This window comes from Brienomyrus brachyistius, chromosome 3 (genome assembly GCF_023856365.1).
Source record: "Brienomyrus brachyistius isolate T26 chromosome 3, BBRACH_0.4, whole genome shotgun sequence".
NCBI lineage: Eukaryota > Metazoa > Chordata > Actinopteri > Osteoglossiformes > Mormyridae > Brienomyrus > Brienomyrus brachyistius.
Genome location: NC_064535.1, coordinates 22089602 through 22117471, shown reverse-complemented (window position 1 = coordinate 22117471; position 27870 = coordinate 22089602). Strand labels below are relative to the sequence as shown.

Sequence of the window (27870 nt, the reverse complement as noted above, 5' to 3'; positions counted from 1 at the left end):
ATAATAGCTAATAGTCACATCTATTTTAAAGAAAACATTGCAAGCGTAGTGAAATCGGTCACCACTGTAACTTTGCGCCAATCACGAAGGACAGCCACGCGCCTTCCGCAGAGCCCGGCCTGTTTCTATAGAAACCGCAACGCGTTCGTGCAGCTGACTGTGAGGCGCGAGAGGGACTGCGAGACGCCGCATTCTCGCGCAGTGCGTGTGAAATAAAAGCGTGAGTATCACCGCGGAAAGACGCTATCGGGCGGTAAAACGCACTGGGCTATAGCGCTATTTGTAAATGACTTATTAATCAGGAGGCACACTGGCTGTGACGTTAGCTTTCAGCTAATCTTTCAAAGCGTGTCTGGTGTAAGGGGGAGCTGCCTCATGCCAGTTTGCATCGGCTTGTTTAAGTCGCCAACGTAGTATCTAAATTCACCGTAATATGAATGAAAAGAAAGCCTGGTGCTATTTACCTATGACTGTTGTTTAAGAATATTAAGTGTTAGTTGTGTATCTTCTCTTTTTGTAATCAAAATCATTTAAAATGGCACAACCGTGCACTAGATAAGCAACAATGGAAAAAAAAAAACGTGTGCGTAAAATTATCAATCGTCTCACAATACCTTTCTGGAAGAGAGGGGGAAATGGAGACAGTTCTGACGCTGGGTAAAATAATGCAGCCTCCCCTGCCTGCAGCGCTTCTCGTGCTGATGAAGGGCGCCCTTCAGGACCTGCGACCCTTGTCCAGAGGGCTGGTGATGGCCCAGAGGCCGACATCTACTGTCCATACTCCATCCTTTTTGGACAGAACCAGAGAAACCCGCCACAGGGCCCCCTGATCAACCCCCGGTGAGAGTTCCGGAACAGAAATTCTGAAACCAAACCATCAGTCATGCTACTAGATAAAGATCTGCTTTACTTTAACTTTGCACATGTTCTCCAGGTAAAACCTCTACATCATGTCATACCTCTAGGGTGTCGTAGACTGCAACTGTTTAATTCAAAGTCATCAGAATTAAGGGCTGTTCTGATAGCCAAACTATTCCAAAAGCAGCTTAAGATCATCCTGTTAAAGTCTGTGGGGAACAGAGGACAAGCACATGAGCCATAACTTTTGTGGATATCTGTTCCATTCTTTGGCCCTCTGTAGGTTCCTCAGTTGAGTCCGTCCTGGAAAAGAACCGCTCTGCTGTGGACATCGAGGAGCTGCTGTTCCAAAAGGTGCCGGGAAGCCAGGGTGACCTCATCAGACCAGCCTTCCAAGCCTCGGACCCCCACGGCCGCCCGGCCGTGACGGGGGAGGAGTTTCGGAGGGCTGTCGAGGGCATTCAGCTCTCGCTCACGGAGTCCGAGTTAGAAGCGCTGCTGGCCAGGGTGAGTAAACACATCAGAGTAGAAATCGCACTCCAATAGCAAGTCTAAAAACAGTTCCTCCGCTTACAACAACGTGCCACAGAACAACCGACCAGCAAAGAAACAAAAGGTCTCTGTGACAAGAGACTTCTAGTCTCCAGTAATCTTGCACTTTACCCTACAGCTATACAGATAATTCGGTCATTATCAGCAGTAGTGTAGTCTTTAATATACCCAGTATATCGATATTAACGTAATACACACTGTAATCCCAGCTTTTGGTCTGTAACTGAAACAATGCAGGCCACAAGTACACAAGATGTCTTTTCTGAATTTTTCACTGGTGGCTATAATCATAAAGTGAGCCCGTGACGTTTAATTTAATAAGAAACGCATACGACAGAAAAATCCAGCAATAACAATTCTTGGTAAATGTTGATATAATATTGTTAAAGCAACCGTTTGTAAAGCCGGGGAGAAAATACTAGTTATCTGGCCTTAGCGATAGACGTTGTCTCCACTACCATTCCAATACCTGCCAGAAGATGGCAGTAAATTGCAACTTCAGAAAACCCACTTGGTAATCAACAAGAAGATAAAGCGGGCCTCGATTCAATTTAATTTCTGTGTATTTACGCTGCAGTTGGAATAATAACCATCGCAATAAAAGCTAATTATTTATGCGATGGGGACTTCCAAAGTTTCGACAATTTCATCGGCATTGTTACTGCGGCTGGAGTGGAGCGAGTATTCGGCAATCGTCAACAAGCCACCGAACCGCCAGAAGAGCATCACAGACAAAATAACTGTGCAATCATCTGCTGAAATGAACTGTGTTATGGTGGAGAATTTATGTGATGTGACATCCCCTACATTACAACCGGATAGACTCTGTCTGTCTGTCAATGCAGATGGTGTTTACAATCCGTTTTCTCCCACACTCCTCAGATCACTTAGGACTCTCAAAATTGCCCGTTTTTTTCTGGATAGCTTCACATTTCCATATGCAAAGTCTCTTTTCATTTACGAGAGAGAGAGAGAGGGAGCGATTCCCACAGGACTTGACGCAGAACTATGTTTCCAGGCTTCCGCCCTGTGGAATTTCACGAACCTGACAGCGTCTGTCGAGGAGGAACACGCACAATCAGCCTGCTATCTGCTCAGAATAATCACCGCCTGACACCCCCACTGATGCGCTGTAATGTTCGGTTACTCCTTTCTATTCACAAGGTGTCTCCATGCCTTACAGGACTCTCTTTCCCATCTGGCCCCCCACCCCATAGCATACCACTTGGGGGGGGGACGCCATTGTCCGTCTACATGTGTCCCTTTGTTTTGGATTAACTGTACCCTGCAAAGTTTCTTAGTAAGAGTAGGTCGGGCTAGGGGAGTGGGGGATGAGGGGGGAGATATGAAGGAAAACAATGCAACAATGCTGTTCAATAAAATGAAGCTGTTTACGGTTGCATAACTTAAAAGGAAAGCAGATATTCTTTTTTGTTTTGGAGTGTAGGCCTTGGAGACAAAGAGATTAGGGTGGAAAAGGACAATGGGAGATGTCAGTCGAACAAATAACGATGATGGAAACATGAGCGACGCCTTGGTTACTACTACTGCATTTAGAAATAGCGGCGATCCCGGTGCTGTTCGCCGGAGTAACGCGGACGTGCGCTCCGCCCGTATTGTGCGTATCTCACGTCACCGTGCGCTCGCCGCTGAATTGTCACAGGGCTGCACGGCTGTAATTGTCTCAACTGTTCCTTTTTGTTCCATCTCGCTGCTCACGCCTGACAGCTTGACTGCTTGCTTGTCTTTTCCAAGCAATTTTTTTTCTTCTTCACGCAGTTTCATTAAAAAGAGTTGCCGAGTTTGTTAGAAGTTTACTTTGAAAGGGGCTGTCGCCGGAGTCGCGGCCGCGGTCCCCGTGACATCGGAAGCGGCTCTTGCACCGTCGCGAGATGCTCGATGCATTGGAAAGGCCTCGGAAGGACGGAAGGGGGGGGGGAGGAACAGGGAGAGGGAGATATTTTTCACCGATCAATAATTAAACAGGCTAGCGCACACTTCACAGGCGAAAGCTCATTTCGAAAAATGCGGCACAGGGAAAATGGGGGAAAAAAAGGAAAAACAAGTAAAAGAGGAGGAGGGATATAGTGACAGGATTATGACTTATCCTGCTTGTGACACCATCGCGTCTACTCATCACTGCATGAAGTGTTCAAGGAGAACAGAAAACTATATAATTACAGACAGAGGAGCATTGGCTGCCAGGAGAATTCTGGGAACACCTGGATGGACGTCACTGGGTGTTTGACAATTCATTAAAATCCCGTTATAACGGACTTAAAGGGACCTGGCAAAACAGTCCGTTATATTCAAAGTCCGTTATATCCAGAGTTATTGTATGCCCAGAACACAATTACAGGACACAGTTTACTCATGCCACACCCCAGCAGACACACCTGTGGTACAGTTTATTATATTGTACATCTAGTAATCCAGCCTCGTGCCCATTGCTTCCGGGATAGGCTCCGGACCCCCCGCGACCCAGTAGGATAAGCGGTTTGGAAAATGGATGGATGGATGGATCTAGTAATCCAACTTTACCTACTAGATGCGTGACTATTAATAATCCCGACTACTTACAACACCTCAAAGAAGACCTCACAGTGCAACAGAGTAGTAGTAACCTAGAGGCGTGATATGCTTACGCTAAAAATAACTGGGGCCAGTTAAATAATTGAACTGGTACATTCTGATGACAGCACCCTCAACATCCTTCGGTTGTAATAGGCCTATTCTATAGAAGTGCGAGAAAATCAGTTTTGGATTTATTTCAAATAATGTCAAATTATGTAATGGATCATTGTTATTCTGCTGATAATGCCACCTATTAATTGTCTGTTAACCTCGGTGTTAATTGGAAGGTGTGTAATGTGTGATAAAAGTGCAGCTTGCAGTCTGCCTTGGGACGCCAGTCATGCCGGGGTGGAATCTGGGCCGGCACATCAGGGACGGCGCTTTGATTATAGCATACCAAAATAAGAGAGAGTCTTACATGCGGCATCAGTTACTTACAGATGCGCAACCAAGGTCCTGCCCTTCCAATTCCCTGGGAATGACCTGAGATCAACAGCACTATTCCCTGGTTAATCTCAGGCTGAAATTAAAAGTAGATATATACCCACCTGCCAATAACTGGCCCCTTTCCAGTCGTGGAACTGACCTATGACACTTGTCTGTTTGAATTTATGATTTTTTTTTAAGCTATGAAAAACGTTATACAGTTTTTTTGGTCCCATCTGTTCAAAGCAATCGACTAGAAACTAAAAAAAAAAAAATCACCTTATTATTATTTTGCTAACATGTAACCATAGGTGTCATAAACATTGCAAACAAGCAGACATATTTGTATGAAGTCAACTGCTGTCTCAGTGATAAGCTACAATTAACACGTTATCTGACTGGTTTCAGGTTCCAAAGAGAGGCAACGGAGCTGCCGCCTGTAAGGGATGGCTGGAGAAGTACTGCAGAATCCAGGCTGTAGGGGACAGGTATGATGGGATTGGGGGGGCCTGTCTGACTGTTTGATGGTACTAGAGAAATAAAACAAACTAACGAACGTTGTGGGGATTATCCCTCTCATAGATTTCATTGACCGAAAAGGAGAGGGGGGGGGTGTCTGCAGGTAGGTTTTGCTGGTGTGGGGGCTTGTAATTTTACTACTTGGCTACATGCATGACTTTAAGAAAGGTACTTAATGCAGTTTGTGCCGGTAAAATATCTGTTTGTGTGAACGGGTAAACAAAGAGATACATAGGATTTGAAACTGCAATGGCACGCTACTCATCAAAGTATAATATTTTTAAGAGTGTTTGCATCAGTTTACCCCTTTCTGTCTCATTCCAAACTAAAATCGTGCGATTCAATAGCAGCAGCCTCTCAGAGTGCAAATGGTGCCACGATGGAAGCCAAAGCCTCCTCGCAAATGACACCTGTCTTACCACAGATCACTGGGAGCCACTGCGATTCACTGCCGGTCTCAGGGTGCTGTCCATGGGATCCGCACCTGCTTGACCCAGGATCTCGCGATCATTGTCCCTGGCGTCCTGTAGGCGCCCTACAAGCCCACCAAAGCAGCGCGTGACAATCGCAGACCTGCAGCGGCGCGTCACACACAAAGTCCGCTTTTTCGCCAATCACAGACGAGCAGCACATGCCTGGATCCCGCCGCAGCAGATTGTCTGAGACTCAATAATCTCGTTACGAAACAATGCGGATTCCACACGCAGCTCGCCATTCGTTAGGGATTTTGTGGCGCCTCCGAGAATGACTTTACCTCTGCTTGTGTCTCTCCATTTTGAGCCAGATGTATTCATTTATTTGGTAAGGAATTAGTGACAGAATGTAGGAGGCACAGAATAATTCATCCCTGTGTATTTACATCACACGTGCGCTCGATATTAAGTAGCTTGTGTTTTCTAAGTAATGAAATTGAGGAATTTTCTAAATTAAATCAGTGGGCAAATTAATACCCCTTAGGGGGCATCCCGAGATTTTGTATGTATTAAAGTCCTATTTCGTGTAATTTATTTAGTTTCATATGGGCTAAGCGAGCCCATTGGGCCATAATCTCCTGAATGTTTGGCGTATATGTATTGCTGTCTCATCAGAATGGGGCTTTGGCGTACAAATATCCCGAACAGCCAAGATGACCTCTGTCGGAGTACACTGGGCTTCCGCATTCAATTTGCATTAGATGGAGTCCTATATAATGGGCAGGTAACTGCCGGTCTCGTCGACACAGAGATTTCAGCCAGGAAAAGTGTGGAAAAAGACCTTTAATGATGTCCCCTGTACAAGCCCCATCATGCAGCTTCGGAGAGTAGCAGATGTGACCCGACAAAAATAAATAAAAAAAAAAAACAGGAAGAGGAAGACAGGAAGGCTAAAAGGTGGAGGCGAGAGGAGCATTAGAAAGGGGGGGGGCGGAAATTCATGCTAAATGCAATGAAAACGCGCTGATTAATCAAGAAGTGAATCTGCGAGGGGATTCTCATCAACCACCGTGATTGCGTGAGGCACTGTGGCAGACCATTTACTGAGCTTCCATCATCTTTATCGGGAAGAGAAAGAAAGTCTTGTATTCTGAGCAGACCACGGACACGGAATATTCTACTTAATCAGTTTGTGTGTTTCAGAGGAAACACTTAATTGTTTTCCTTTTTTTTTTTTTGCGGTCAGTTCCTGACAAATGAGCGCCACCTCTAAAGGCGCATGGCATGCACAACAGCTGCGCCGGCTAATGCGTGATGCACCCAGACGTTTGATTAAATATCCATCGCACATGTTTGCCCCTCGCTCGTTCGTCACACATCAATATTTAATGAAAACAGAAGACTTTTACCCAGAGCCATGGCGCCTTCCAGTTGGACGGGCGCTTGTTGAAGAAGCTACCGGAATCAGTAGGCCCCGCATTCACTGCGCCTTGCTTGTTATTTCCGAGGTGTGTGCCACTGCTTCTGCAAAACAAAGAACACACACGCATCTGTCCACGTGTTCATTTTGGCGAGCCAGAAAAGATGCGCGCAGGCGAATCGAACCTCTGTGGTGGTATTAAATTAAGTATGATTTGGGAATAGAGAACGATGGCTGCTTCGTTCTCTTCTAGCTCTTCCAAGCTTTTCATTTTATAGATAATCAACAGTCAGCGGGGAGGGAGGCTGCCGCCTCTTAAAAATACCACATAATTGCAACTTTTTAGCAGCTTATTTGTTGTCTGTGATTGTATTTTTAGGTGCGGAGCACACGCTTTCAGTGTTTTCAGTATCTGTGATCCCGTAGCGGTGTTGTGGAACCAGTACTTGCACGCTCCACGAGAAAATGGCTGAAAATGCAGTCAGGATCGTGCTGTGATCCAGGTCCCTGAGTCCACGGCCTGGTGACCTTACTGCGCTTCCCGTTTAATTAGCTAGAATAACAAAAAAAATAAATAAAAATGACAGAGACGCTACAGCCAGAACAGTGGAAAAGAACCAATGGGCGGAGCCGATCTGCTCGCTATGAAATCATGCGGGTGACGAGGGGTCCTGCTCGCACTGCCTGTCCGGCGCGCTGCCCGCATCCACGGGATGTTGGGGGATATTGTTCTCGCTTGAGCTGTGGCTTGTTTGGCCTTTTTGTTGGCTAGCACAGGCTAAATTCCACTGTGACGCCACATTTCAAACCCTGTAACGGCCCATAACAGGTGCCTCGGCTTGGAAGGTCTGTGCGACGAGACCGGGCGGCAGTTTGAGACGGCAGAGTCAGTTCCCTTGTGCCAAAACCTAAAACGCTAAACCAGTGTTAAAATTCCACTTATCTTACGGAAGTGGCAGTGCTGAGCTCTCCATCCCTGAATCCTCTGGTGTCCAGTGTCACCAGGACGAAACTGCAAATCCGAAACAGACCCATAATGCGGGAGCAGACTGCTCAACATCTGCACCAGGACCCCTTGTTCTACTCATTGACAGACAAGAAACACCTGGATGCTCCCCCCAAGGCAGTCGGATCTCACTCCACCATCTTACCCATCCTGTTAGAGGGTCCCGCTAGTCAGTGCTTGCCTCTCAAGACCCCACCCCTCATCCCCTCATCTCAAGATCCCGGCCCACATCTCAAGACGCCACCCCTCATCCTCTTCCCAAGACCCCACCCCTTTCATCTCAAGGCTCCGCCCTTCATCCTCTCATGCCAAAGCTCTGCCCCTCACCCTGGCAGCAATGGTTGGCAGAAGGGAGGGGAGGGTTCTCGCAATAATACTTGCCCCGTCCTTAGTGTGAGACCACAGGCGATTTTGCCAGGGGGTGCAGGGGTACTTGCTGGTCAGCTGAAAATGCTGTTTGAACATTAAGTTCAATAAAATCAAATTACATGATAAAATTATATTTGAAAATGTGTAATAATAGTTTATTGTAAAGTATTCGGAATTTTGTTAATTTTTTTATAAATTTGTTTATCTGAATGTTTGTTGTAGCCTGTAATGAATGATTGCTTAGGCCTCCTCACGTTACACCCCCTGGGAGAGTCAAGTCGCCTATGGCGAGGGACAAATATTCAACAATATTCCACCGCATAAATATCCGTGGGGGAACATACACAGGTGGACATCTCTAGCAGACAGACTGTAGAATGCCTTATAGGATTCTGCACTGCCGAAACAACAGGCAGTTTTAAAATGTAGTTCACGTCCGTTCAATCAGCGGTAATTACTGGCCTTAACAAAAGGGAACTAATTGTTGGCCAATTTGCAAATGAAACTCATGTCTCATCCCCCTCCCAGGCGCCTGCGCCTCCCAGGCCCCGCCCCTCGGCTCGGGCCGCGGGTCACATGGCGGTGGCCGGCCACCCTGCCGCGGCGTCGGCGAGACGGAGTGCCTCTTTATCTAATTACGCTTAACTCTGGGAGACTCGGCCTGATTAACATATAATGCCACGGTAAACAAAACGGCGGCGCATTATTAATTAATGGCTGCGAGGGCAGCGGAATGCGGTCCAAGGCGGGCCTCGGAGAGGCGCCGAGCCAGGTCTGAAGCGGTGCCAAGGCGAGTGCAGCTGCTTTAATGGAAAGCTGGCACGGGCGCGATCGGAGCGTCGCGCTGCATTAGCGGAGAGCAGAGAGGCGCAGGGAGCGGAGACAAGACGCGGCCAAAAGAGAAACAAAAACGCAACACGATTAAATCTTTCTCTTTCAGCTCATTAATTGTTTAAGATACCCTCATTTTCCTTTGTGATTTTAACATCCTTTTAATTGGCAAATGATTCACAGAGTTTTGGGTGATTTTTATTTATATCTGTTTTAATAAATTCACTTTCATTTGATCTTTTTTTAAAAAGTGCTGCGATGTACATTTTTTCCTTTTCTCTAAAGCATTTTAACTTCGGAAAAAAAAGTTTTTAATACGTCGGTAATTTTTATGCCTGTCAGGTGTGGGGATGTGAAAGTCGTATAAATATTAAATCTACATTACAAACATTTCATTATAAATCTGGAAAAAACAGTGTTATTAGTTTGTTTTTAAAACTCCCTTTAATTGTAGCGCCTTTTTATTTAAGAGAAAGTGAATTCATTTAAATATTTTGCATTTTGTGTCCTTGTGAGTTTTTTTTCTTTGGACTATAGACAATGTCAGTGTGACACTCTTCATATTAAGGGGGACATTTTCTTTTACAAATGGGCTCTGCCTCCCAATGAGAGAGCAATTAAAGCGAAGCATCTTTGGGACACTGAAGACACTGATTACCCCAGAGTGAAGAGGGTATATTTAGTATCTCTTCTGCTCTTCCTCCGCTCCCCCCGGCACCCAGCGCCACAGGCGGCCCGCGCGCACGTACGTGCCTGGTTTCACATGGATTTCCCTAAAGGCACTGCCTCCATTTCCTACCCCCCCCCTCCACACACACACAAACCTCCACCCTCTCCAAATCACAATTAGGACTGGAGTGAAGCCAGAGTGAAGTCAGAGTGAAGCCGTTCTTCCTCACATGGGACCATCCTTTAACCCTAAAAGGGGCTGTGATGAGCACAGGAATGCCATCGCTGTCACACAGGGGCGAAGTCTTGTTTCTGTCTTTCGACACCAGCCGTGGAACAGGAAACCCCCCTCCTGCCGCTCCTTCCCCCCCCCCCCACCTCGAACAGCTGTCCTCCCGAATCTGTGTCGCTTTATCGTCTGAGATATCATTTATTTTTATTAATGCCCCGCCACGTCCGCCGTGCACTAGAAGAGCGTCCGGTGGGAAGGCAGGCAGAGAGAGGGGGAGCGAGACGGAGAGGCCGATAGCTGCGCTGAAAGAATCGGAGCTTACAGCAAAAGGTCAAGCGCTCCTGCCTCTCGAATGTCCACTTGCTGTCTGGTTTTAATCCTCACAGATCACAGGCAATTTGAAAGGCTTGAGTGGAGCTTTTCTGTCATTCGGCCGTGACCAAGACAAGAGGACAGAGCCAGTGAAGCTGGGCAGAACACTGGAAGGATGCGGTCTCCCCATGAGCGAAGACAAATTTTACAAGTATGACCGCAGGCCTAAAGCGAAGCAGACAAAGACCCGAAAGGCAGCTGCAGGGATTCTGAAGGGGGGAGCCCGGGCCGTGGCGTTACCAATTCAGACAGAGAAAGCCCGGTGCCCGGATGCAGAACCTGGCTCACGTTCATCATGGCAGCAACTGTACATCTTTGATTTATGAGGTGCAAATTTTCAAGACACAGACACAGGGAGAGAAAAAAATCCTGCCATTTCCCTTGAACAGGCTGTTGGGGAGAAGGGGGGGGAGAATAAAATAATGGCTTTTAGAGAAAACCCTTGTGATTTGACGTTGCCCGGCCTGTGCCAAAACACACCATGGATTTCCACTGCTTTTTGTAAAATTTACTCTTTTATTCGAGTTCGGTATTCATACACAGCTAGGATTTTATGCTCTCTCTTGTTATTCAGTGTCGATTTCCACTTTGGCCAGTTAAATTATGATTTAACTCAGTGAAGGTAACTGAAACTTCTTCCGCTTGGCACATTATGACTGCAAAAACATTTCAGGAGGTGCTTATTGGATTTTGTGCTGAAATGTGTCATTGAAATGTTCTTTCCTCAAGACTTTGGTGCCACTGCAGTCCAAACATCCCAGGAACCACATCCTACCCTGAGTTTCTGCAGATGTTAGGCATGGATTCTGAAAGCCAAGGAAACATTGGGGCAGAATCTGCAAAGCTAGGTACACCTGGGCAAAATGTCTCCTTAGCTTGACCCCCATTAGAAGCAGATTGCCTGTATCATTTGTGTGAAGAAGGTACTTCTACAGTCTCCCATCAATGTCCAGTGTTTTTGGATTCAGTAATACAGAGAATGCAGTCTCAAATAATGACATCTTCTGCAGCTTTAAACCAGAGTATTGTCAACCAAGAGAAAACAGGACAGCGGAAGGCGACAGATCCCTGGACTGCAGAAAGTAAAGACGACCGTTTCCAAGATCTGACGTTAGAAGAAATGCAGACTACATTCCAGGAAAAAGTAAGCTTTGCCTTTTCCGTTAGTTCCATATTGGTTTAAGCGGCGTGACACTCTCAACCTTATAATAAAAAAGTTGTTTTTTAAGATATGTGAAGCACTCGATGCTCTTTGTCTGCAGAAGTTTGGAACTGAGCAGATGTGTGAAACCTTTTGGAACGCTTCCAGAATTTGTTACAGGACGTGGACTCTGTAGATTGGCACTAACTGGTAGAATAACATGCTTGCAACAGAGAACAGCTATTAATTAAAATCTTTGCCCAGAAAATAATCTCCAGAGTAGCCTTGTTAATTACGACTAATTTCGGCAAGGTAGCAAACAACGAAGCCCTCAAATGGTGCAGGTTCTTTCCATGGCAACGGCCTGCTTTTTGGGCGGATGCATCATGTGACCTTTTGAGGCTCCTCCCCTTGTCAAAGCAGCCCTGAGCTTTTTGTTCTTGACTAAACTACTTTGTTTGTCCCCCCCATTGATTGGACCCTTTTACTTAAAGGGGTCAAGTCTTCATATCCCAGCTCTGATTTTCCCGACACTGCTGCTCAGCAAGTGGGAAGAACGGGGGGGGGGGGGGGGGGGGGGGGATAATATTGCATTTGATGGCAGATGGATAACATGCTTTGACATACTGCCTTGGAAAGGCAGTTCAAAGCTGTTTTTGAGGTCAAAATTGAAAACACATGGTGTTCAAACAAAGCAGAGGATGCCTACAACAAATATTTTTTAAATTCCGATAAAGGCAGCCGGAAATGAATGAGTCCATCAATCAGAAAAATAAATGAAATATATATCACCCCAAACAAATTGGTTTCATACATCAAAGGTGGCTTCAGTGCATGTATGTGCGTATTTGAAACGAGTAAGTGTGTGTGTATTTTTTTTGTGTTTTTTTCTGATAGATAAGTGCAAACTCTAATGTTGTTCGGCAAACCTTACAGACCCTTGATGCCACCCACAGCGGCTCTGTGTCTGTGAAGGACCCAAAAGTCCTCCTCTGTAACTTCCTGTTTCCCACGAGCGATGAAACTGTCCTAGCACTCGTGAGCCGGTAAGAGCGGGGAACTGGGAATGTGAGTGTGCACCTCTCTCGTGTGCACGCGTTGTTTTGTACCAAGTACTCTTTGTGTCATATGGTACCTGTGTGATGAAACAGATTTGGGGTCAGTGCGACTGGACTGGTGTCATGGAGCGAGTTTCTAGCGCGGGTCTGGGATACGGCCAAGGAGGGGGGGGGGGGGGGGGGGGGCAGGCCGAGCCTGCCAGGTAAGCTTACAGCAGAGAACGGTTTATTTGTCCACTGTGGGTGTGGGAATGACCTGACAGGCTGACCTTTCATGTTATACATTTTACACACAGCCGGCATTTGAAATTAGATGCTCAGTGACAGACATTAATTTGCTCCTTATCTCTCACTTTCTGAATATCTCCTCCTCTGACAGAGAAAGTCTGGTCCAGGAACTTCCTGTGAGACCCAGCACGACCTCAAGCCTACCCAAGCTGAAGGAGCATGTCGCTTCAGACCAGGTACAGTCAGCCACTCTGAACGCACCCTCCCAGAATACCTCAGTTGACAGATTCCTTACCGCAGTCATTTTCGATTTTTCCCAACTTTCACAACGTGCTCTAAAATGCCTACTAAACATTTATAATACATTTCTTAACATCGCGTGTCCTACTTTACTCTTAGGTGGGAGGGTGATTTACCTCTGAGGTGTCAAGTTCCCTGGCGCTTCAAAAATAAGAACATAGTGAAAAGATGCCTGACCTGTCATTAATTTTGCTGGTAGACCTGTAACATTTTTCCCTTTGACTTGCAATGCATACGTTTGAAAATACCTCCATTACGTTCCCTAATATGTAGCTTATGGAAAATAGTCTATATTTATTCATGGTTTGATGATCCAAGTGCACAACAATAATAGCTTTCCAAGTTTTAAACTGTGTGAAGAATATTATAAAAATGGATCACACATTTCTGGTGGATATTTTTAATGGCATAAAAATCACCTAGCGTCTTAATAATCAATTCTATGAGTAACAAATCAAACAGGGATTCACTGAACACCAGCCAGTAATGAGGTTTTCAAGCAGGTCTGCAGCAATCCAATTCTTTATCGGTGCTCTGGGGAGCACAACTGAGGCTTTGAGGACGTGCTTAGATTCACAATGCAATTCAGCGTTTTAATGCTCAGCTAATGCTAAAGTACCTTTAATGTGTCATTTCTCCATGGGGAAGAAAAATACCCCCCCCCCCCCCCCCCATTTTATTAATTAATTTTTTTCTTCAGAATGACCTACCATGTTTTGAGAGATGATTTTGACAGGATCTCCTGCTCTCCGGCGCCGTTCACTGTTTCGGCGTCGCCTGATTGGCATCGGGGACGTGTGTGGGGGGGTCCCACCTCTGTTACTCATGGTCCCCGAGGGTTGAAGTCCTGCAAGTTTAAAAGACACTTTTCAATCAATGGCGTGTCGACACCCACGGCTGCCGAGGACTTAACTTCGCCACCAATCAATGGTGCTAATGAAGCGGCTAGGGTCGGCAATCGCCGCTGCATGCTTATAGACCTGGACCTTTTTGATCCGTCCACATCTGAAACACACAAACACAACCCTCGTCTGAGAGCATACCTGGGGGGCATGCTGGGTAACGGTGTCTGATTGGAATGGCAGGTGGATGAGGTGCCCCCTGGACCTGCCTAATGGGCTAGTAAATGAATTATTTACTTGCTTAGCAAATGCAATTACCAGCAGTGACTTGCGCGGCTCGCAGTCTTGCCCTTCTTTCGATTTATGTGGATATTTACACGCAGTTCGAGTTAAGCGCCTTTCTCAAGGGCAGGCTGGGATCTCCCCTACCGGATGCTATGTATGCGAGGGAAGCTTCTTACAGAGGCCTGTGAAATGGGCATGTCTGACAGACGCGTCCCCTGCAGCTCACCGAGTGGGGACAGGGGGGCTGTGTGCGCTTGCATTCCAAGGCCGGATGGCGGTCAGCGCTAATCGGGGGAACCGATAGATTGTAATGGCGGGTCCTGACACGATTATTCCTCCCTGCCAGGGAAACCAAAAGAAGGGGAGTGTGGCACGGGTGACCTATCGGGATGAGGAAGAGCCAGCAGGGAATGCACGGACCACTGTAAGCCAGCCAGCTGCACAGCTTATGCTAATCCGGTCCAGGGAAGCTTCCAGTTGCTGTATACGCACACACTTCTTCAGTTTGCAATGCTGCATGGGAGTTCTGATCTTTGGGGGTCATGCTGAGTCGGGGGGGGGGGGCATGTGGGGGAATAAAGGGGAAATGGAGGCTGTCATACCCAGCCAGACAAGACTGGGGAGCCCCTGGGCCAGGTTAAGTATCAGAATTATTGTAGGTTCTAATCCCGAAAACCACCAGAGCAAGGTCCTTACTCTGGGCTGCACCAAGACATGTTAAGCAATAAAACACAGATAAAACAGTCAGACCCTCAGCGTCTCAAGGCATCGACATCCATGAATGCTTGTTAGCCAATGGGGGCGACCTTCAGAAGGAGGCTCATTTCAGCCTATAGCGACCAGTGCTAATAAACGCAAACGGTTCGAGTGACAGACACCTCACACGAAGAGCGATGCTGAGGGGTAACCATGCATTTCCCGGCACCACTTTGCTTTCGCCAGTATCTGCATAATCGCAGGAATGTTCTGGAGGAGAATCTGATTCACACCCTCGCAGAAGCCCTGGGATTTAGAGACGGAACAGCCCCCCACTCTGAATGCATGGCAAACCTCAAAGGTACGACTTGAATTACTCCTTAATAATGCCTATACAGATTTAACTAGTTTAACTAGTGTAATTTAACTTGGTCACATGAATGAGGACAAGGATTCACTGTGTAATGGAGCACAACTGGTTATTCATACTAAGAGTGGTATCTGCAGATAACTATGGGGAGCCACTTAATTTGATAATAATCAAATAATTATAATAATCTTGACAAGTCTGTTTATTCTATTAAAAAACTTTTGGAAAAAAAAAATAATTTCACTTGAACAAACTTCGGAAGAATTATTTTTAGTTGTTAAAAAAGTAGCCCTCCCTCATTAGTGTTGAATTTAGTGTGGAACGCAAAAATAAATTTTTTGATTTTCTATCTAATTATGAGATGTACCTCTGAAAGCTGCAGGAGAACAGCGGCACATCGCTGTAATTTGTGTCGTCTGCAACCATGACGAAAAACAAACAGACTCCTTAAGTTTAAGTTGTCTGCAGAAATGAAATACTGTTTCAGGATTCAGACCTCTGAATTGTAATTTACCGAACATTGTGTAAAGCTATAATTAAACGTGTGAATGCAGCAGCTATCATTAAGGGATGTGTGTAAACGACTTTATTTGGCTGTAACTTTACATGCTAGGGGTTTTTAAACAAGGGAGCAGAACAGAACCTTTTTTGTCTGCATAAAGAGACGTACTCGATTGTGATGGGACGGAACCTGCATGGTTCTAGTGGAGAATTGGTGGGGTGGATGAGGGCCATGGCCATGCTAGATACCTGTCAGCTGACCTGCAGCGTGAAAGACGTCAACTGGAACAGAACAGGAAACATCCTTCATTAGAGAAGTTAAAAAAGAAGCCTAAGGTCGGCCAAAGATGCATGTCAGGGGGTAAATCCCCGTTTTTATACTAGTTAAAAGACACAGGCCAGAATACACTTAGCACTGGTCAGAAGATGTGTTTTCTGCAGAGACAGTTGCGCGTTAATTACTCAGGAGTAAGACAGTGTGTCACCGAGAGGAGTCTGTGTGAAGTGACTGTGTTTGGCACAGATAGCGCGGCCGGCAAGACAGACGCAGCCGCGCGGTGCGTCGGCACAAACACCGATCCCGTCGGCTTCCTGACAGCAGAGGAGTGCTTCTCGCAGATGAAAGAGCGGATCAAGGCTTTCCATGGGGTAGGAGCAGTTTTAACTAAATTACAAACAGTTTACTTCCAAGCTTCTGCTTGTTGTGAAATAATTATCTCTCTTCGGCTGATATAAAGGAATAAAGGAAATTTTAAGGCAATTAAAAATTAGAATGACAATGCAGGACGTGAATCACTGCTCTACGGCTGAACACTATATCCGTGTTTTCAAAAAACTGCTGGAAAAAATAAATCAAGGGAAAAATAATGATTTCCTAAAAATAAACAACTGTCCTCTCTGATTAAACCAGGCTTCAAACACAGCAGCCCAGGTATTTGCTGAATCGGAAATCTATAGCTGTACGCATGATGCAGTGTGAGATGCAGGGTTCGAGTGCATGGCCTCGTTCACTCAGAATGGTGGGGCTGTTCCCAGGATGTTTTCACAGCTTTTCGGGTCATGGACAAGAACCGTGATGGAGTCATCAGCAGGCAGGGCTTCAGGAACCTGCATGACAGCTTGATGTTCGTAACCAAGGAGACAGAATACAGCCGGCTGCTGGACCTGCTGGGCCTCAGGCCTGGCGCCACACTCAACTTCGCTGAGTTCAACAGCCTGGTCCAGGCAGGTGCCAGCACAGCAGCTCTCCCACATCCTGCCACCAGGTAGGTCCGCTGTGTTAAACTAACCAACAGGGGGCGCTACGAGTAAAGCCCTACAGCTGGTCAGCAGAAGGTTGTTGGTTCGAGTCCCAGGAGAAGTGTGAATTATTTTAGCAAGGATATCCATCACTATAGTATAAATTAATATACGAGGTAAAGTCCATCCATGCCTGACTGTAGACAGTTAAGCTGTCTGATGTCTTATAAACTTGACTAGTACTAGTCAACGATGGTATGTATAACCGCGCTGCTAGATAGACAGAGCGAGTCACAGGGACTGCACATCCAACTGTGCCATAAACGCCTCTGTTGGAGTAATCTCGTTATTGTCACACCCTGCTTCACCACCAACTGCTATCAGCAAATAAACAGAGTGAAGGTTCACAGTGTGGATCATGGAGCCAATTACAAGCAGTTAATTTGCCCTCGGACATCACTTGCGATGCATTCGGTGCAGGAACGCCGCGTCTCAGTGGGTCTGCTGCTGTCCTGTACTTCACACAGACCGAAACGGGAAACCTGCGACCAGGTCCTCGGCTACCTGGCCTGGAAGGCCCGCTGCGGATGGCCGGACATGGCGAAGGTCAGAGGTGTTCTGTGAAAAGGCTGACATGGGGTTCGAAGAGCAGAAGAGCTAACGGGCGTGGAGAGTCAGAAATACAGATGGGGATGGAATCTCCACAGGAAGCGTCCAAAATCCGCAACGCGCGACGTTAAAATATATATGGTTTAAAAAAAAAACATTCAGTAATGTACGATAGTCTTAGGCTGTGAAAGGGAATGTTTAAAGTTATTTATCTGTGTAATAAGTGCATATTTGCAAAGAAAAAAAAAAACAATTAACAGCAACACAATAAAAACTAACAACAATTTCCTCTGTTCTCCAAAAAGTTGCTGATATCTTGCAGGATGGCTAGATGAACACGGCTTCAGGTCCCTCCCCGGGGGCAACTGAGCCATTCCATGGACCCGTATTTTACCACCAGCTCACTTAATTAATTAATCTAATTTGTTAAACGACTCAGCGAGGTATCGATTAGCCGTTCGAGGTGTGCTAGCGATCGAGTATATAGGATGTTTACTGGAGTGATTTTCCGAGTGGTTTTGAAATGGCTAATCGTTCACACCGACATGAAAACCATTTAAACACCATCATCTTTGAATGCATACTTTTTGCTCAGTACGGTACATATGATAGCACCTTACATTTTGCTTCGGGTTTCAACTTTTCACTGAGCTGCGTTGTGATATGACTCGACGGTCACGTGTCCCTAACAGCAGTGAAATCCGCATGAGAGCACATCTGTTTCGGTGCAGGTGCTGTGTCGCTTCATTCAGAATGGACAAAGCATCATTTTAAAGCAGGACTTAAAGCGTCTGCTGTACACCTACGCTATGCCTTTTACACCAAACGAATTTGACCAGCTGTGGCTGAGGTGAGTTGTTCAATGCCTGAGAAATGTACCTCTGACTCCAGCAGGGATCTTTGAACTTTTGGCTCTGGTTGTGGGGGGTGACAGGTATGATGAAGGAGGGAGGGGCTACATCAGGGAGGCAGAGTTTCTGGAGAAGATGGGCGTGGGTCCCAGGAAGGCGGGCCGTGGCCCCGAGCGGCCGTCCCCGGGCGAGTGTGCAGATGAGGGTCCTCGGGGTGGATCAGCCTGTCCCAGTGCCCAGGCACTCCACACCAGGGTCGCACTTCATGAGCTCCGGTGAGCTGGGAGGCCTCACACTGTTATCACCAATCTGTTATGACACTCACTGATGGGTGGCTACTGCCTCATTATTACAGCCACTGAGAATTCATCAAGTTATTACTGCAGTGTTTCCCAACCTAGTCATTGGGGATCCACAGATAGTCCATGTCTTTGATCTGTCTCTGCTTCCTGCCAAACAGCCCACATTTTTGCTTCCACCCAGCTCCCTGCCAGACAGCCCACATTTTTGCTTCCACCCAGCTCCCTGCCAGACAGCCCACATTTTTGCTTCCACCCAGCTCCCTGCCAGACAGCCCACATTTTTGCTTCCACCCAGCTCCCTGCCAGACAGCCCACATTTTTGCTTCCACCCAGCTCCCTGTCAGACAGTCCACATTTTTCTCCCGCCGAGCTCCCTACCGGGTCCCCAAGGACTGGATTGGGAAACACTGCATTACCATGTCGGCAATGCTGCCAATACTGCATGTTCTATCTCTGGTCAGGATGGCGATGAGGCACAGTGATGGGGACCATGGCCCCGCCCTGGTCAGGCAGGGGGAGGGGAAGGTAGAGGAGCTGCTGGTGCCAGCGCAGGAGCATGGCTGCCGTGGGGAGGACGCCCAGCTTGGCCAGCAGCTCAACCGGTGACCGGCCCTCTATACCCTGAGACACGTGCCTCTCTGGACCTCATTTTCATTCACCCGAAAGACGACACAGTGTCTGCAGTTTTCGATATGGCTTCTCCAGACTCTCCTGGACACTGCAGACCTGAAATTATGCTTTATTTGCTATCTGTTACAGTTTGAGTACAGGTATACTGGAAGGCTTCAAGCTTGGTGTTAGTGCAATTGGGGGTTAAGGGCCTTGCTCAATTGCTCAACAATGGCATAATTCTACTGGCTTTGGGTTTCAAACCCACAACCCTCACAAGATGAATGAGTGAATAATCATGTGTAGTGGAGAATTATAGTGTGCAAGGCTGTTGTTTTGGAATAATATATTTGTGGTGCTGGCATTGTGCATGAACATGATTACGCTCCTAGAGAAACAGTACATGTAGCCACACACCTCTTCTCTGTGATTATTGAGTATCAGCGTCTCGTCTGATTACTGTCTTTGCAAGAGTATCTGTCATGTGACAGGAGTTACATGGAGGATGGGCTATGTGACTACAGCTGGCTCCAGTCCCTCATTGCGACTACAGCAGAGTGACATAAGGGTGAAGGATGGGCGGAGTCACACTGCTACTCACGCAGAACTGTTCCCTTCCCGTGTCTCTCAGTATGGAGATCCACCTAGATGACGGGCCGCTCTCCTGCATGGACGCCACGTCCATGATCGATGGCGGAGCCGCTGCGGAATCCAGCCGTCGCCAGGAAACACCGGCTGCGACAGAGAATGCCAAGGGCCCAAGCCTGGAGAACACCATGTTCCGGCTGCGAGAGCTCGTCACGGCTGCGTACGAGGCCCTCCACAAGGCAAGCATGCTCTGCCATAAGCCTGAAGTAAAGGAGAAAAAGGAAGAGCAGAGGAAGCGACTAGGAACGCATAGTACTGTGGTCATATAGGAATGCATACTAGGAATGCAGCGTTATTACATATTATTACATAGTATATACTAGGAATAGAAGGTACAGCGGTTAGTACATACTAGGAAAGCATAGTATAGCGGTTAGTACATAGTACATACTAAGAACACATAGTACAGCGGTTAGTGCGTAGTACGTACTAGGAACGCATAGTACAGCGGTTAGTACATAGTATGTACTAAGAACGCATAGTACAGCGGTTAGTACATAGTACGTACTAGGAACGCATAGTACAGCAGTTAGTACATAGTATGTACTAAGAACGCATAGTACAGCGGTTAGTACATAGTACGTACTAAGAACGCATAGTACAGCGGTTATTTAGCACAATATTAGATTCATGTTGCTCTAAAGTTCATAAGTGGAACAATAACAATAATTTGGACTCATATCAGTTGTGCAGATTAGCGTGTTGTAGAACACTGAGAATGACGGGCATAAGACTGGAAATAGACTAGAAAAACATTTGCTTTGTCTGTGTGAGCGGTTCATGCGATTGTCAAGCTCGTTATTTACCCAGCAAAGTCAATAGAATTTACTGCAGAAGGAGTGACTGGCACTTGAGAACCTCTCCTGCTATAATGATGACTGATGGCTGCCCTTATCAACCTATCCCATGTCTGTAGGCCTTCTCTGCGCTCGACAAGAGCAGGAGGGGCAACATCCAGCCCTGGGTGTTCCGCCGCATTCTTGACCATTTCTGCTTCAGGCTCACAGACCAACAGTTTGACCACCTGATGGGCAGACTGATGGTGGACAAGTGGGACGGAACAGTCAGCTGGACAGCGTTCCTGCATATCTTTCTCCTGAATGGACACGAGGTGAGACCCATGTGGCCTCTCGTATGCTGACCTTTACTAGAGTCACACCTCAACCCCCACAAGAAGAATGAGTGTGAATAATTGTGAGTTAGAGCAGAATTAAAGTGTATGAGTGTGTGATTTTGGAATCTTATATTTGTGGTGCTGGCATTGTGCGTGAACATGATTACGCTCCCAGACAAATAGTACTGCAGATGCATGAATTAGTGTAGGAGATTATGGTTATGAGCGTGAAAGATGTTTGAATATCTGTGACTACATATGGCACGAGTGTGAATGTGCGTGATATTTCACTGGGATGAGTTTATGCCTTTAGGGGAAGTTAATGGCACTTTTGTGCATGTGTGTGGGCTACAGGCAGCACCAGCGAGGAGCGAGGATGTGGGGAAGGCTGTGCGCCGAGGTGCCCGCCCACTGCCAGCGAGTGACATCCTGGGCCAGATCCGCAAGGTCGTCTCCTCCCGTCTGCACGCGGTCGCCAAGGATATGGCGGACCTCGACCGCGCTGGCAGCGGTGTCATCTCCAAAGACGACTTCAGAGCAATCTGTGATCGTCGCTTCAGGAGACTGATGAGCGAACAGGTACAGCCGAAATTATTATTTTTAATAGATAGCACAGCTTGTATATTAAGACTTTATATCAATTTTCTGTTTCAACACAGTTCTGAAGGATAAGCCATCTGTATTGTTGGCACCTTGTGCGACGACTGTGTACAGTCTGTTCAGGGATTTCACAAGCTGACATAGAAAAGGAGGGACGGCCCCTTAAAACACCACAGACATAACCTTGGTGGGGGGGGGTGTGAAGGCTCTCACACACGCTCTGTAACCGTCCCAGCCATCGACCTCACGGCTGTAATACCACAGGCGAAATCTTGCCGCAACCGTAGTCAACAACACAATGACTAAATACCAGTACTTTGTGTTGAAATAACTACAGTTGGCAGACTTTTATTTTTGGAGAAAAAAATTTGCCTTGGGCACATTGCCAAAAACATATCTACTGGGTTTAAGCTTGTTTTTTTCTTAATTAAGGGACTAAATCCTCATATTTGTTGGCAGCTTTTTTTTGCCCCCCCCCCCCCATATAAAACCTCACCTTTCTGCTTTTCTTTGTTCAGTTTCAGAACTTGTGGAACAGGCTGCCAGTCAACTCACTCGGGAACCTGGAGTACTGTGAGTTTCTAGGGAGCTTCGGTGGAGGAGAGATCGAGGGGCCTAGGAGCAATGGTGGGGTCGCTGTCACGGGCCCCTCGACACGGGGAATCACGAGTACGGCCCCGGGGTTCCGCCAGCGCCCCAAATGCACCTCCTCTTCCATCAGGAGCTCTAAGGTAGAGCGTTTGAAGCCTCACATAACCAATGCGCAGACATTTGTCTCCTTGCAGGTGGGATGCTGAAGTTTGGACGAGGCAACATGATTTCTTTTATCCATTATACATTATTGTCCAAAAGTCTTAGGCAGTCATATAAAATGTTTAATGCTGTGTATCTGGGTATTAAGTGTATATTTATTCAGAACAAAAAACAGTTTAACATTAAGTGTAATGCAATACGTGTAAATATAAAAACTAACAGGAATTTCTCCAGTTCTCTGAAATGTTTCTGATATTCTGTCGGACGGCTAGATGAACACCGATTCAGGTCCCTAACCTCTCCTCAGGGGCACCTCAACCATTCGATTTCAGTACTGACTGACTTCATTACATTAATTTGTTTAAAAAGGTCATCGAGGTATTGATTAGCAGTTGTGGTCGAGTAGCCCATTCTATGTAGGAGTTTCCCAATCATCCTTTGCCTGCCTTCAGTGAAGGATGCGGCTGACTGGCTTTTGACTGGCACATGCAGGCCCTGCTGTTTCTCCTGGTTTACCATCACTACATTGCTTACCGCTCCATTTTAGAGCTGATTCTTAAGTTTTATTGCTAGCATTGGATGGCCCAGCCCCTCAGTGCCTATCAGATCTGCAACTTTATCACACCCCTCTAGATCTATGCGACCTGACAACCAGCTTTCGCTAACCACTCCTAGGGCAGGACTGAAGAAGAGGCGAGCATACTTTCATGATGGCAGCCCCAGCAAAGTGGATGGCAGCCCCAACAATATGTTTTTAAATTTTTAAATCACAACTGAATACCTGTTTGTTTTCCCTGGATTTTAACAGTGTATAAAATGTATCTGTTTTTATAGCTGTAGTTTTATTGTATGTAAATGCCTGATGTCTATTTCTCGTCAGTCCAGCACTTATGTTAGCTACTGCTGTTTGTGCTTTATAAATAAGTTTGATTTGATTTTTATTTGAGATAAAAAAATTCATGGGTTTGTTGGAAGGTCGCCACTCCTGTTAGCCAAGCCCCCTCAACAAAGCCCCACTCCCATTGGCTGGCCACTCCTGTTAGCCAAGCCCCCTCAGCAGAGTCCTACTCCCATTGGCTGGCCACTCCTGTTAGCCAAGCCCCCTCAGCAGAGTCCTACTCCCATTGGCTGGCCACTCCTGTTAGCCAAGCCCCCTCAGCAAAGCCCCACTCCCATTGGCTGGCTACTCCTGCTAACCAAGCTACCTTGGCAGAGCCCTACTCCCATTGGCTGGCCACTTCTGTTAGCCAAGCTCCCTCAGCAGAGCTCCACTCCCATTGGCTGGCTACACCTGCTAACCATGCTCCCTCGGCAAAGCCCCACTCCCATTGGCTTGCCACTCCTGTTAGCCAAGCCCCCTCGACAAAGCACTCCTCCCATTGGCTGGCCACTTCTGTTACCTAAGCCTCCTCGGCAGAGCCCTCCTCCCATTGGCTGGTACTTGATACGTTTGTTGCACCTCCCCTTCCAGCCGGCGGAGCAGACCGGACGACTGTGCTCTAGCAGGGAGAGGAGCACCCCTCTGGCAAACTGTGAGTGGGCGAAGTGCAATCTGCGCAGCCAGATGCACGCCTCCTGGAGGGAGATCCACAGGAGGTGCAGGGAGGTGGACAGAGAACAGCTCGGGGAGGTCAGCATGGAGCAGTTCAAGGGTACGCATGCATTAGCATAGGGCACTTCTCACTTTAATATGCCCATCCAGCTTCCACCTGCTTATCCAATATGGGGGGGGGGTCCTATCCCAGCATGGGGCCTAGAGACAGGGAACACCCAACATAGCATGTCAAGCCAGCACGGGGCACACACACAAACACAGACTACGGGCAACCTGGAAACGCAGTTCACCTATCCGCAATTGTTTGGAGGAAATCCAGAATAGCTGGAGGAAACATGTACATCGCATGGAGAAAATGGGACCCCCACGCAGGCAAACAGGCCGGGGGAAGGACTAGAACCCACCGAGCCAACTTGTCGCCTTTCTACTTTGATTTATGACTGTAAAACAGACATTGATCCATACTTTGAACTCCTATTCTGTACTTCACTGCGCAGTGCTTGTCCTTTTATTTAAAAAGAAGAATGCAGGGTGCAGAAACAGCAATGCCATCAGCAGGACTCTGCAGGAGTCTCCCTTTTCTTCCCGTCACTGCGAAACACTGGTCACAGGCGTTTCTTTAGATCAACGCGAGAGGCTTCTCCAGGGGGAGAGGCTTCTCATGGCGAGACACTGTTGGCCATTGGGCACCCAGCATGCACTAATGAGTCCCCCCCCACACACACACACACCCTATCGACACCGACTACCCGGTGTGTGCAGATCACTTGTCCTCACTCTCTTCGACTGGTTTCGTCCGGCCAGTCCAGTTCTGTTCTGCCATCCGAACAAAAATACTTTCCCAAGCGATTTACCCCCCCCCCCCCCCCCCCGCCATTACTCCCCCCCCCTTCACCATGCGGCGTGGCGAGCACAGCGTTTAGCATGTCCCCTCCGGGGTCCCCCGTCGCGACGGCGTACATGATGAGAATGAAGCACGTGACTCGATCCGCTGGGACCGCGCCACAAGCTGCCGCACCCCCCCGCAGACTCCCTTACGTCCTTGTTACGGCTGTTAACAGGAGGATGCACATGGCAGGATGGGGAGCGCATAACGTCAGGGGTGTGGGGGCTGTGCTTCCCTTGCACGGTACTGATCAGGGCGCTCCATCCAGGCTGATGGAAACCAGCGTTTCCGTACATTCCTTTATTAAGTGAGACAGGACTCCGCGTCTGGACGCGTAAGAGCGCCACGCACATGGAGCGACTGTTCCTCTGCTGTGCTTATGACCGTCTCACGGCGCTGGACAAATGAGCACAGCAGGTGCACAGACAATCTGCTTTCTGTCCGCCAGCCATAATGGAGGAACCTCAGCTGAAATCGACTCCGCTGGAGATCCAACAGCTGGCCAGCGAGGGCGGCGTCCTCAATGGCGGCATGGTCTCCTACCCAGAGTTCCTACGGCACTTTATCGTCACCCCAAAGGCGCAGAGCAAGCCCACTTTCCGCCGGCCACAGCTCCATGTGTCCCAGACACCGGTAAGACGTTTCCCTGTCACTGCTGGTACCATCAGGCCTAAGTATCACGCGGCTTTGACGACACTCCTAAATAAGCGAGAGTTTATCTTTCCTGGCTCTTCCCATATTATTACCACACACCATAAGGAGGTAACTGACACTGAGAAGCAGTAAAACCTGGCTGGTTTATATAGTAACACGCTGGGTGCCAGCATCAAACCCCTCGCTGGCTGATCCCTGGAAATGGTGACGCGTGAGATTTTACATGCGAAACATGGCTGCCGAGGAGAATCACATGTAGAACAAAGAAGTTAGTGTGGGATAGAACTGGAAGATCCTATCAAGGCAGTGAGGCAGGCCCCTAAGCTGGATCGTAGCATGGCGGAACTGCAAGCCGCAATCCTCCCTGGCCTCTCGACAACAGCACTGTTGTTCAGCTTCACTTTCCCCATTGCTGCTGTGGTCCCTACAAGGGGAGCTCAATACGACCGTCCAGTGACGTTACATCAAGGAACAAGAGGACCAGGTCAGAATGTCAAGATGCAGCCGTTCAGTAAAACCGGCAAAATAGATCATTTAGAGCAGTGATGATAGGTCACATGGGCCCGGAGTGTCATTAGAGCCGCCCAATGGGAAAGCGAGGGTCGCAGTCCTGGAAGTCCAGACAGCCACACTGTCTTTGATCTCAGAGAGGAAAGGCACTCATGAAATGAGGCAATGCAGAAAACCCGTCAAATGAATAGTGCAAGAAATAAAATGCGGCATGAATTCCCACAGATCAAAGTTAAAAAAAATAAATAAAGCAACAATGGGTGAACTGGGGAAATAGATTCTTTGCAAATTATTTGTAAGCTTATTAAATTTCCAGAACAAAGGAGCATATTAGGCACTAGCAGAGCCTCGGTAGAGGCTGACCCGAGAGCTGCGGCTTTAACCCGAGTCGCTTCGTAGGCGCTCATGGTGTGAGCAGGGACGCATTCTCTTACCGCATGCTGGCTCTCATGAACCGGGCCGGTCCCTTTCTGTCCAGATGCATCCCGGGGTACTCAGCAGACAGTGTGTGGATGCTATGCTGAGGATGCAGGGCCCGATTCAGCAGTTCTGGAGGGGCATGAGGCGGAACTTTGTCACTCTGGACCGGAACCGGAGCGGCAGCATCTCCCTCCAGGACTTCAGAAAGGTGCACAGAGCCCTCTAGGAGTGGTTCCAATTCCGTCAGAGCCAGCGTTGTAGCAATCAGTCATGCATATGCTAAGTGCATTCGAACACGGATTCCCCTTTCAGACAGTACACACAGCAAATCTGTTTATGCCGTAACTCAAATAGAATCCCATCTAAACGAGGGTCTCAAAAATTGGTGTCAAATGCAAACACGTTCCCCCTGCATGAATCAAGCTATAGGCAGAATTTGCTTGCATTCAAGTGTGTCTCGAATGTCTTTGATGTTTTAAAGGAACCCTGCGTTCTGCTGTCATGGGTACCAACACAGTGATGCTTAATATAAATGGGATGTGAAAATAGCTAAAAACCTTGTTTTGTGTCTCCCTGTCCTGTAGGTGTTGAGTCGGTATGGTATCGACCTTTCCGAGGAGGAATTCTTTCATCTCTGTTCCTTCTTTGACAAGAATATTTCAGGGCAGATATTCTACAATGATTTTTTGTGTACTTTTTTAAAATGAGCTGAGAGCCAAGGCTGCTCTTCCCACTGTGCGGCTGATCACTGTCGTATCACAACAGCCACGTAAATATTTGATGGATTTTTCAGCCGAGGGGCTACACTACTGACAGACAACCTACCGGCATCCTCCTAAAACGCGGGAATCACGAGCCACAAAACTACTAAATTAAAAAAAAACAAACTTCTAAATATCACACTGATGTCCTTCTAGAAATGATCATGCTTCACCTGAATTATCGTAGCAGTTCCATTACAAAATATTAAATTACAAAGAAGTACAGTATCTATAGGTAGAGTATGCAAGTGACCTTGTACTTTTACAGTTTTCTAATCCCAAATTTGAACATTAAACTGATATTATCCTTATATATCATCTGTGAAATATTCTGGTTGGCCTTTTATTATTTTTTTTTTCAATTGCTTCGCTTGCTAGATGAAAAGGGTGTTTAACAGAGGCCGGCGATACACAAAACCACTGCACTGCACTTTAATAACGTGACAGGAGAGAGATATCATGGAACGTATTACGGATACCTGAACATGAAAGAAAGTCAGCAATGCTGAACTCTTTCTATAGAGACAACCTTAATAACAAACTCAAAGCTATGTAGGAGCCGCATAATCTTAAGAATAAATTACGTTATATCCCCCAGGATTACTAATGCAATTACGCGAATGAAGCTTTTTATTGGAGTGCGCGTAGAACGGGAAAAAAAAAAATCAGTATATGAAGAAGAAAATCACTTTTTACA

General features: G+C 47.2%; 1 protein-coding gene across 2 annotated transcripts; it reads left to right on the top strand.

Annotated features, from left to right (window-relative positions):
* Positions 1 to 110: 110 nt before the first annotated feature.
* On the top strand, positions 111 to 27742 carry efcab6 (EF-hand calcium binding domain 6). Of its 2 annotated transcripts, XM_049009752.1 has the most exons (25): positions 111 to 220; positions 688 to 840; positions 1142 to 1365; positions 4819 to 4898; positions 10256 to 10392; positions 10971 to 11089; positions 11252 to 11385; positions 12319 to 12428; positions 12820 to 12904; positions 14442 to 14519; positions 15038 to 15152; positions 16186 to 16310; positions 16698 to 16927; positions 17429 to 17507; positions 18242 to 18360; positions 18445 to 18636; positions 19125 to 19265; positions 19904 to 20099; positions 20837 to 21031; positions 21389 to 21613; positions 22153 to 22365; positions 23859 to 24039; positions 25277 to 25461; positions 26471 to 26620; positions 26997 to 27742. In XM_049009752.1, exons 4-25 carry the CDS (start codon positions 4857 to 4859, stop codon positions 27117 to 27119), a joined length of 3174 nt encoding a protein of 1057 aa, XP_048865709.1. In that variant the 5' UTR covers positions 111 to 220; positions 688 to 840; positions 1142 to 1365; positions 4819 to 4856; the 3' UTR covers positions 27120 to 27742. The 2 variants fall into 2 exon arrangements, with proteins under 2 accessions (XP_048865709.1, XP_048865710.1); XM_049009753.1 differs by lacking the exon at positions 10256 to 10392 and having other exon boundaries at positions 12280 to 12428.
* The last annotated feature ends 128 nt before the right edge of the window (positions 27743 to 27870 follow it).

Bases quoted from the DNA above. Each gene is read 5' to 3' on its own strand.
- efcab6 (XM_049009752.1), top strand. From the start codon at position 4,857: ATGGCTGGAGAAGTACTGCAGAATCCAGGCTGTAGGGGACAG. The intron at 14,520-15,037 runs GTAAGCCAGCCA...TGCTTTCGCCAG, and splicing joins CAGGGAATGCACGGACCACT to TATCTGCATAATCGCAGGAA. The intron at 20,100-20,836 runs GCAAGCATGCTC...CCATGTCTGTAG, and splicing joins CGTACGAGGCCCTCCACAAG to GCCTTCTCTGCGCTCGACAA.